Consider the following 11,296-nt stretch of genomic DNA (forward strand, 5'->3'; position numbering starts at 1 on the left):
AGCATGTGAGGGCGGAGAGCGATGCGATGGGCGGAGGCGGGTGCGTGCGTGGTGGTGGTGGCCGGAGCAGTAATGGTGGTGGTGGGGGAGGGGGAGGTGACCGGACCGGGCTGCCCGGGCGGGCCGGAGCGGAGGAGGAGCGCGGTGGCCGGCCGGCGCCCGGCGGTTAAAGGGGAGGCGGATGCCACGCAGACGCAATCGAGATGGAATGCGATGCAGCGGCCTGACTCGACCTGACCCGACGGTCCTGACCAGTAGTAAGTGTAAGTAGCTGTGTGAACATCTCGTGGGCCCGGCCGCAGTGTCCCCTTTAAGATCCTGGCTACCACTTCCGGGCTCATAAATTTCCGGCCCCCGACGAGGCCGAACCACCCGAGGGCTCCTCCGCCCTATATAATCCCCCGTTGCGTCCGAATCCAGACCCAATGCTCGCCCCCACACCCACATCGCACCGGAGCCAGCCAAGCCAACAGCCCAACACGATCATCGGTCGCCTGATCCACAAGGATACATCACCAGGAGCCAGCACCCGGCCCGCCCGACCAAGCCAAGTACGCTACCACCACTTCTGGCACCGCACCGACCGAGGGTGCCGTGCAACGACACCAGCAGCAGATGGTGTCTCTGCAGTCGGCGCTCCTGCCGGAGGCCAGCAAGCGGCCGCCGTGCCTCTCCCTCGTGGGCAGCGCCGCCGTCGCCTCCACCGCCACCAGCAAGAAGCGGAAGCGGGACGGCGGCGACGATCGCGACGACAGCCGCGGGGAGGTCGTCGACGGAATCGAGCTCAATTTCGACGCCGCGCCGCTTCCCCCCGAGTGGCAACGCTGCCTCGACATCAAGGTACATACCGACCGAACGTGCAGCCCGGTTTATGATCAATACTTCTGATGCCCCCCCCCCCCCCCCCCCCCCGGCGCGCGCGCGTTCTGATCGTGCGTGCTTGTGCAGTCGGGGCAGATCCACTACTACAACACGAGGACGCAGAAGCGGACGTGGAAGGACCCGAGAGGCGAGCCGGACTACCGCGCCGCGCCGGCCGCCGCCGCCGACGAGGAGGAGTCGGCGAATTGCGCGCCGCCGGGGCTGGACCTGGAGCTCAACCTCACGTTCTCGCCGCGCCCGGCGCTCGCCCACCAGGAGAAGAAGAAGCCCAAGCCTGCCGCCCCGCCGCCGGCACCAGCAAGAACGGCAGCAGAGCGCCGTCCGCCCGCGGAGGCCGCCGAGGACAGCCGGGAGATGGTGGCGGCGGTGTGCGTGCGGTGCCACATGCTGGTGATGATGTGCCGCGCCAGCCCCGCGTGCCCCAACTGCAAGTTCCTGCACACGCCGAGCCGCGCCGCGCCGCCGCCGCCCGAGCCGGCGGCGCCCCTCAAGCTCGGCCTCCAGCTGCTCTGCTGCAGGGACTAGCGATCGGCCAACCAATAGATGGTTCCATCCCGTGCGCCTCGATCGGCACGCGCGCACGAGCGACCAGTATGCCGCACGTGTACATGTAGCCACCTGAATGTGCAAGTGCAGGGATCGATGGACTCGTAGCAACAGAGTAATGGGCTCGTAGTAACTAAGGCCACTGTGATGCACGTAACTAGGTGGGTAATCAAACAGGGTGGAGTTGATCGACCCCCGTTCGATCGTCCGGCATGGCGATGGGATCAATGGTGATGTGGATATAAGTGCATATAAATGTAGCTCGGAACTTTCGGCACCTGTCACTTGTCCGTGCATGTATGTAATCCGAGCTCGCGAGGGCGTGCTGCTCGTTGCGGAAAGTTGGTTGGCTGTTGGCGCGCGGGAATTTATTATTGGTGCTCGCGAGATCAACACTACTAGCCAGTACCACTCCTCGCCACTGTACCCATTCCAATTCGAGAGCGATTAGCAAGCGGAGAAAGGCCGCCCCGCAAACGGAAACAAAAAGGCAGGTTCGGGCAGGCACATGCAAAACACGGCCTGGTGATTCCACTTGGGCGTGGCCGCCCGACCGCGGCGTCCAGGGGGCCGTTGGGAGTTTGAACATGATCTTCTTCTTCTTCTTGTTTCTCTTTTTCTTTTTCTTCTGTCGTGGATACCAGAGCTAGGGGTTTTGAATGCGCGGGTCGACCATTTACTAGCATCTGGATGGCGGGTGCAACGAACTGTCCTCTCGCGTATTGAATCGCATGTATAATGTTGCCATCTTCCGCTTGTCACGACAATGAGGCGATTCATTGCGCGGGTGCACCCCGGCCCGGCCGGCGTCGCGAGCGGGGCGAGCTGGATACAGTGGACAACATTAACTCGTGCTCATTTCTGTCCATCTTTTCCGTTCCGTGAAAAAGAGATGAGTGCAACGTTCATCTGCTTGCTACTCCTACGTACTTACGATAATTCGACCGATTTTTTTTTTGGTTATTTCCCCAATGCGAAGTCTTGTTATCCTCGACTCCCAGACATGCAACCCATGCATGCATATCCACTTTTGCGAGTGGAACAATCAAGGAGTTTTCGTAGCGTTGTGTTGACGAACAAACAAGGACTTGTACCCTCCGCGACGACGTTTGTTTGTCGTGCTCGACACGGCGCCGAATCAGCATCAGCGGGGCCCATCTATGTGGATGTGCTCCGCACTTGCCACCTGCCACTGTGCGTGCGTGCGTGATTGTTGACGGCAATACTGTCTCGTCGGGCGGTGCAGCGATCTTACTGTTAACTAGTCTACGCGCTCATCACCTCTCCCATGCTCACGAGTGGTATATCTATCTGCCACCCTAATTCTTTGCGCTAGTGTTCAGAATGAATTCAGATGAATCTATCTAAAACCTAAACGAGCATGCGCCAGCCGCACGGTCCATTTCCCTGCAAGTGCCAAGTTCCCCCCTCACCCTCACGCGCATGCACCGGCTGCAGGTACCCGATGCTCGCAGCTTCCTCGTCATTCTACCGGACGCGCGCGGCATGCATCTCTTACGTGAAAGCGGCGAGAGGTTCGCCGGCCTCGCCCCTCGTGTTTCACCTTCGAACCATGCACGGGGAACGTGAAACAGACGTGGCGGCTACGCGATCTGCGAGTACTAGGGTTTACTACCAGTTAGTCGTTGGGGGAGTTGATGACTTCCATGGACGCCACCGGCCGGCCGCTGCGCAGACCGGAGGAAGCGCGAGCATGACGTACCGGGTAGGGATGAAAACGTCGGAAACATCGGTGAAAGCTTTCATATTTTTCAATCGGAAACAAAAATAATACGATATAATCAGAAATAAAAACTGCATCGGTATTACGGTAATTTCAAAAATAAAAATATATGATCGGGAACGCGTCGATAATGATCGAAACCCGTCGAAACAATATTTTGAAAAATGGTAAATATATTAAACCATAGACCACAATCCTAACATATGACTTGACACATTCCATACACAAGTACTGATGGTTAAGATATTGATCCAATTATCCATCCATCCATGACATGTATCTCATATTATAGTACTAAAAAATTAGACATTAATCCTACCATCCATGACACTCTTCATAGTCCCCTAAATTCAGATCGCTAGGTTGTAATTTATAGTTAGGATGAATAAGTCACGACTCTCTAAAATATAGATATGATATTGTAATAATAATAATAATATAGAGAGCAGGGTGTGTTGGCATTGTACATGAATACGGTATTTCTATCGGTAAAATACGATAGAATAGCTCGAAAATACGATTTTTCTCGAAAACGATCGGAAGACGTTTAAATTATTTTCATTTCCATATTTTTTGATCATTTTCGTTTTTGTTTTTTATAATTACTTTTATTTTCGTTTAGCTTTAAAAGTCAGTAAAATTTTGAAAATAATTTTCAAGAATTAAAAATTACCATTTTTATTTTCATCCTAGCAGGGGGCCGCCCTGGTCCCAGCCGGAGCAGGGCCACGCTCGACTCGATGGCTCGGCTCGGTCGTGTTGACGTGCTGTGTGTGTGGTATAGATAGGTGTGGTAGATGGAGAAATTGAATGGTGGAGCGGCTTAAATCCGGAGCAGTGGCAGCGTGCTCGGCGGCGCCGGAGTAACGCCGGAATTTAAAACCCGCCCGTCCACCGCCGGTCAATGCTGCGAGTACTGTGACAACACGCATCACACGGAACAATTCCTTCCCGTACCGAGGGGGAGAAAGAGCCGGACAGCGCCATCGATGTCGAGCTACTAGCTCCTGCTTCACTCTACTCCGGCGCAGGGAGGGCGGTAGCCGGTAGGCCTGGTAGTAGCTGCACTGTGACTGCTAGCAATGTTCAACTACCGTGATGGATGCTAATCGCTTGCGTGGTACGGCTGCTGCAGATGTGCGTGCCAAGAAGGCCTCGGATATTGCTGGATAGAGGCAAGTAGGTCATTCAGGATAGCTCGCCTCCTTTCGGCCCTGAACGTGCTCGTTTTCTGTTTGGTGATACGGTTGATTCTATCAATAAGCTAAGCAAGTTCCTTCTTGAAAAGGAAGGTCCAGTTTATCCTTTTTCCCCTTTTAGCTGAATGTTCGGTTAATCGGTTCAACTTTTGGGTAGAGTAGGTTTTTGAAGGAAACTGCTGCCCTGACCACTGCTCCATTGGGCCGGGCTGTCAAGAAAAGCTTGTTGGGCTAGTAGTGTTTTTTGTTTGAACGCTGAAAGTTTAAACTAGCAGGAAACTGCTGCTCCATTTGTTTTATCGGGTGAGAAAGTACTCCATCCGTAAAAAAAAATTGCAACTCTAAGGAGTCAAACAATTTTAAATTTAATCAAATTTAAATAAAATAATATTAACATTTGTATCTCCAAATGGATTTAGTATGAAAGTATATTACATGATAGATCTAATAATACTTATTTTATAACATAAATACTAATACTATTTTATATAAATTTAATTAAAATTGAAATTGTTTGATTTCTCGGAAAATGAGAGTTGTATTATTTTATGGACGGATTGAGTAAATAGTAATCTCACGAAGAGCGTAGCTGCATTTGCATTTTGGCTCCCCGCCTCCAGTGATCGAGCAGCTGCAAATGCTATACAGCAGCGTTTTAATTTTACCGACTAGTTAACCTCCCACTGTACTATGATGGGTACCCTGCCACACCTCCGATGGTAAGACCACAACATACAGATCATACACAGAGACTGCAATTTTCCTGAAAAAACAAATAATGCTACCTTGGCTGGAACTTTGAACCCAAACTTGTACGATGCTAGCTAGGCGCGCCTGCGTGGCGGCAGCATGGTTCGTATCGGAACCGGTGGAGGAACCGACGGGAAAAAATCTTACATCTTGTGTCTGAATTTCTGATATTATCTTCTCTTAATAACTTGACAATCGACACGGACATACCCTATTACTTTTTTATTTCAGCACTATTAGCGTCCGAACCTCGTATCAGAAATTTTTCATGGGATGGTCGGTCATACTGGTAAATAATAATTGCAACATCAGAAAAATATATGTACAAATAATTCTAACATCCGATTCAATGATAGAAATTCCTACCGTAATATTAACACCATATTTCGCGCAACATCCACTACAGAACATAAATAAATAATAATAATAATATTAATACTTGTCTCTTACCATACATGTCGAGCGTCCGATCGATGCACACAGATATCGGACGACTGATCCGTACGGTTTTTTTTTGTTACACGCTTGGTGTACTTGTGCGGTGAAGAGAAAAAAAGGAAACAAAATGCTCGAGGGAACTCTGAGTTCTGATGCGCGTCGTCCTGACGGGGAGCTCGCTCCCATCCAATCCAACTCAGGCGCAGCCGCCCGTGGAGCCTGCGGGCGCCACGTCGACCGGCCGTGCCACCAGCCAGCCAGTAGTATACCAGACGCTGGGGAGTCGTGTGCTCCCTCGGCGGGCTCCTGCTGCTTGGCGCCGACATTTTGCTTGCAGGAATGATCTGCAACTACGGAGGACCGAGCAGAGCCTGCACGCTTCGGGAACACAGGGGCAGCTGTCCGCACGGCACATCGAACTGGCGATTTGGATTTGGTGTTCTGTACGTAACTTGACACGCTCACCGCTTGCGGTTGCATTACCGGAGAATTTGGTCCAGTTAGGTAGACAAGCTGCCATGCTGTATGAGTATGACTTGAACAAGCATTCTTTTTCCAAATCTCGTCCGTAGCTATAGGTCCGGGATTGGACTTGCAAATATCGTCGTAATCTTTTTCAGAAGTTTCCCCGTCTTGAATTCTTGATGCGCGCACGAACGAGAAGGAAAATCATAGAAAATAGTCAAATACGGGCCTCCAGCCCTCCACTCACATGAGAGGACAAAAACTAAAGAGCATTGATTTTTCTTAAAAAAGCTCATCTTCTCAGAAATAGAATAAAAATTCCACCTCGAGCAGCCTCGTTCGCTGCTCGTTGGCCTTTCCTGCCTCCGGGCGGCAAGATCCAAGCCCCCCAACCGCCAGCAAATCTCTCGCGTATCGCGAGAACAAGAACAAGAGCAAATCCCCCCCTCCCTCACTCGCATCCGCTTGCTCGCCCGGCGGCTGCCACTCGCATCAGATCGAGGCAGCTAACTCGTCTTATATAAACCACTCCGCTCGGTCCGATTCAGCTTCCCCTCCTCCCCGTTCCCCGTCGATAAAACCGATGCATCGCGCCGCCTCGCAAACCCTAACGGCGGCGGGAGGAGGACGAGGAGAAAGCTGCAGCGCGTGAGGGTTGGGGTCCGGTCCAGTCCGCCGCGATGCCGTGGCTCGAGATGTGGCTGCCTCCCGCGGCGGGGGAGGGGGCGGTGGCGGCGGGGCTGTTCCTCGACGCCGGCGACGCGGCGGCGCACGGCGCGCTCCTCGCGGCGATGCCCGGCTGCTCGGTCTCGTTCGGGACCCGGTCACGGCGGCGGCGGGGGGCGCCGCCTGGGTTCCTGTCGCTGACGATGTCGGTGAAGGGGGGCAGGGGGTTCGTGCCGGGCTCGGTGGGGCTGCTCGCGGGCGCGGAGGAGAAGGGCGGGACGGAGGAGGCGGAGGCGCTGGTCGCGGGGAAAAAGGCGGTGGAGGAGGTCGCGGTTGCGGAGGGGAACGCGCTACTGCTGCAGGAGAAGGATGCTCGTGCTGGAGCTGGCGCGCTGAACATGACCAAGCATCTCTGGGCTGGAGCTGTCGCTGCCATGGTGTCTAGGTATAGCCGCATCGTCCGTGATTGACACTGATAGCACTATTACTCCACCCCATTGCATTCAGTTATTGTTTTTTACATTTTTAGGTTGGTAGATAAGTTTATAATTCGTGCTCTTATATTGAATATGAAATTCACCAAATAAGTGCTGGCCTCAAATTGCTTGTGGATGTCGTTGCCACTCTGTTCTCAGTAGTCTTCCTCTCTTGTTTGGCCCTTGAGTTAGTGTGGGTTCCTATTGAACTGAGAACTAGATGACCTGCGTGTGTCAGATGTTTCTGGATTTAAGGCTAGATAGTTTACTGTAGGCTATGATTCAGCGTTGCATATAGTAGCTAGCAACGTAGATGATTACTTAGCTAGTGAAAATGTATCAGACTTTTGGTATTGAACAATATCAGCTCCTTTTGATTTGGATGTTGGGGAAACAGTTGTTGTTTGCTAGTTGCTACTTCTCAGGCTCTGTGCGGATTGTGTATATTGACCTTTAGACGCGAATTCAAAGAAGTTGCTCCTCACAAGTCATAGCTATTAGTCCAGTGTTTGAACAGCATGAGTGAAACAGGTTAAGTCAAGTACTTATGTTGTGTATGGCATATGTTGCAACAGGGACTTAAATGCAAGTTAGAAGTTTCAGGTGGCCAAGCTCCTTTTGCATCTAATGAGGAAACTGGATTCATGCAAATTAAAGCCCAAATAGAATCACAAGCCTAGAGATTTGAAATTAACTTGCATAGGTTATTAGGTGCTGAGAGTGATATCTTGAGTCTTGAACACATCAATCTTGCTTTTGTTTCCTCAGAAAATTATGGATCCAAGTTGACACTGCGTGCTTAGTAGGCTTAAGTCATGTGCTATTTGAGATAGTTATTGGCTATAGGGCTGGTTGATTTGTGAAGAAGGGAATTAAGTTCACTTATTTTGGTTGCTTTGATGTGTTGGCTGGTTTGTTTTTGACTTAATGTTGAATGGATTGAATTGTAGTCTCATCTTTTTGGGATTTTGCCTCCTTTTTGTCCTTTCAGTACTGTTGCTTCTTGAGATATCAGACATTGGGTATTGAAGTTTCATGATTGCCCTCTGTTGCTACTTCTAGATTTGGGAGAAACAGAATATATTCTTTAAATCTGAGTAACTATCTTTGCTTTTGAGGAATTTAAGGGATCATAAGTGAGGTGTTGAAAAGTACCCAGAAATCTGCAGGTTCCCGATCTCCACTGACATTATTATTTCTGGCCATAATTGGCATGTTAGCTGCTCTATTTCAGCTGATTGTGTATTGATGATGATCTTTTTATGCTATGATCTGATAAATCTCAAATGTGACAACCAAAAGAAACTAAAAAAGACCTGGTAGGAGCTTCTCCTAGCCTGTTCCATTTGTAGTTTGTTACTGCCAAGTAGATAAGCCTTTCGATTTAGCTCACTTTCATGATAAGTACTATGCACTGTGAGTCTATGTAATCACTCCAGCTATATAGATATTGCTTCCGTAATTATTATTTCCTTTTCGAGGAAAATGGCAGGGGAGTTGCTTTCCTAATTTTTTTGTTTCATGCAGAACAGTTGTTGCTCCTCTTGAGAGGCTAAAGTTGGAGTATATAGTTCGTGGGGAGCAGAGGAATCTATTTGAGCTTATGCATGCTATTGCAACAACACAAGGGTTGAAAGGATTTTGGAAAGGGAACTTTGTCAATATTCTCCGCACTGCTCCATTCAAGGCAGTCAACTTCTATGCATATGACACTTACAGAAAGCAACTGCTTAAATGGTCTGGTAATGAAGAAACTACAAACTTTGAGAGATTTATTGCTGGTGCTTTTGCCGGTGTAACAGCAACGCTGATGTGCATACCAATGGATACAGTATGTATCTTTAAAGATTTTGTATCCCTGATTTCTTTCATCTTTTACTTTGTGTCATCTTCTCACTGAATATGACCTGTTGATTTCAGATTAGGACAAGGATGGTAGCTCCTGGGGGTGAAGCTTTGGGTGGGGTTATAGGTGTTGCCCGTCACATGATTCAAACTGAAGGATTCTTCTCTCTGTATAAGGGATTAGTGCCTTCCCTTATCAGCATGGCACCCTCTGGCGCTGTATTTTACGGAGTGTATGACATATTGAAGATGGCTTATCTGCATTCGCCTGAGGGAAAGAAGAGGGTATCGATGATGAAGCAACAAAAACAAGAGGCAAATGCATTAGACCAACTTGAGCTGGGTACTGTCAGGACCTTACTCTATGGGGCCATTGCTGGTTGTTGTGCTGAAGCCGCTACGTACCCATTTGAAGTAGTTCGGAGGCAGCTACAGATGCAAGTAAAAGCAACAAGAATGAATGCATTTGCAACATGCCTTAAAATTGTTGATCAAGGTGGAGTACCAGCACTTTATGCTGGCCTGATTCCCAGCTTGCTACAGGTATGTTTTTCGTCCAGCAGAGAATCTACTTCTATATATGTTGAGGGGCTAGGCCTACCCGTTCATCACTTGATTTGTAGATTTAGCAAACTAGCAATCACACTTGGGTTTAGGCGCATGTTGATTCATGTAAAGAGAGGAGATATCCATGGGAAAGATATTTAGTGGAAGTGGCAAAGTTTTTGACATATGATTTATCTAAAGTAGCAATTAAATGAGTGCATGCTGACTGCTAACAAGGCTTTCATGCAACTCAAGCAAAAATTAAGCAGGAGCTCTGCAATGATTTAAGAAGAAAGCATTCAAAGGTTCAGAACTTAAGATTAGCTGAAGTGTATGCTAGCCTGTTTCAGATTACCTGAACATTGCATGCTAGTCTGTTTAGATGACCTGAAGTAATTGTTTTTTTCTTTTCTTTCAGGTTTTGCCATCGGCGTCAATAAGCTATTTTGTTTACGAGTTGATGAAGATAGTCCTGAAAGTGGAGTAATGCAAATTATTTCTTGAGCTTACCAAGCAAGTCCAAAGGGGCTCAGCTCACATCACCTTGATGAAAATCCAAAAATCAGTACCTTATCAGTAAATTTAGCATCTATTTTTCCGGTAGCCTTGCTCGTGAAAGCTTCAGATGCGCAGAGGATAGCTTCACGCTGGTAAAAGTATTACTCATCTTGAGGTATGCACCACTAATCCACAAGATCGTACACGGTGAGGTTCTGCTCAGCATCGGATCCAATCGCTTATTCATAGAGGATTGTTCTATGCCCCAGAGCAGACATCTGGGCCTCCTCGCCCAAGTTCAATTGACAAAATTTTCCACTCTTAATCTTTGATGTATTGACATATTGACTGCATTCAGAGTGAAATTTGGGAGATTCTTGTTCTGACCCTGGCCCATGCGGCCATGCTTTGACTAGTCTCCTGCAGCTTTTACTTTCTGATGCACAATTGAAGGATACGAAGTGTTTCTTTCTTTTTTGGTGATGGGAGGTCACAAATCGGTAGATGTACAGTAACCGTTAATCGTTAACAGGATTATGGTTGTAGTCAGCTAGTCACGCATGTTTCAGTGTCTTGACGTTGACCTGTGCACGTCAGACATCACACGGTTGGGCAGCATGGGCATGTTTATGGCGTCACAGTTTCCTGATCCAGAAGGCCGGGTGGCTGCAGGCTTATCGATGGTGTGTCTCCAGTCCTGCGACTGCGAGGTCGTCGGCGGATGCTTGGCTAGGCTGCCCGATTGTGCTCGGTGTGTGGCAAACAGGCAGCAGCAACATTGGCGTGTGCCTGGTTTCGTGGACGCCAGGAACACTGCACTGGCATGACCGCATGAGGGATAGTGCACGGCGTGCACTGTGTATGACTGCCTGCGGACGAGGCACGTTTTGCTGGAGCGCTGGCCTGTGCTGTAAGAATTGGGAGTAATTTTAATGATGCTGAAATCCTCTGCTAAAAAGAGACACTGGGACCTGGGTGGGCGTCTGCATTTTGCAACGCATGCCTGTCTCTGCATCTTAGGCCAAGCAGGCTTCCAGCAAACCCGTGATTGACACATTACGACTAGTGAATGTCAAAATGCGTAGGTCTGTGTCACGGGCTAAGGAATCTACTATCGCTAATTACCCCAAGGCATCTCCGAGCTGGAAAGATCTTTTTTTTTTCCTTTTGAGGGGGCTACGGGCTACGGGCTACGGCAGGAAAGGAGCCGGTCTGAACAATTATATTAATATGCAAGGTTA

At 49.3% G+C, this 11,296-nt stretch overlaps 2 protein-coding genes across 2 annotated transcripts; both read left to right on the forward strand.

The window, feature by feature from the left end:
• The first annotated feature begins 378 nt into the window (after positions 1-378).
• Positions 379-1,769, forward strand: LOC112876080. Its single transcript, XM_025940118.1, has 2 exons — positions 379-840; positions 949-1,769. The coding sequence occupies exons 1-2, from the start codon at positions 616-618 to the stop codon at positions 1,405-1,407; spliced, it is 684 nt and encodes a 227-aa protein (XP_025795903.1). The 5' UTR covers positions 379-615; the 3' UTR covers positions 1,408-1,769.
• A 4,556-nt stretch (positions 1,770-6,325) lies between these two features.
• On the forward strand, positions 6,326-10,470 carry LOC112876181 (probable mitochondrial adenine nucleotide transporter BTL3). The gene is made up of 4 exons (XM_025940234.1): positions 6,326-7,135; positions 8,694-8,997; positions 9,087-9,554; positions 9,976-10,470. The coding sequence occupies exons 1-4, from the start codon at positions 6,705-6,707 to the stop codon at positions 10,042-10,044; spliced, it is 1,272 nt and encodes a 423-aa protein (XP_025796019.1). The 5' UTR covers positions 6,326-6,704; the 3' UTR covers positions 10,045-10,470.
• The last annotated feature ends 826 nt before the right edge of the window (positions 10,471-11,296 follow it).

The sequence above is a fragment of the Panicum hallii genome, chromosome 9 (genome assembly GCF_002211085.1).
Source record: "Panicum hallii strain FIL2 chromosome 9, PHallii_v3.1, whole genome shotgun sequence".
NCBI lineage: Eukaryota > Viridiplantae > Streptophyta > Magnoliopsida > Poales > Poaceae > Panicum > Panicum hallii.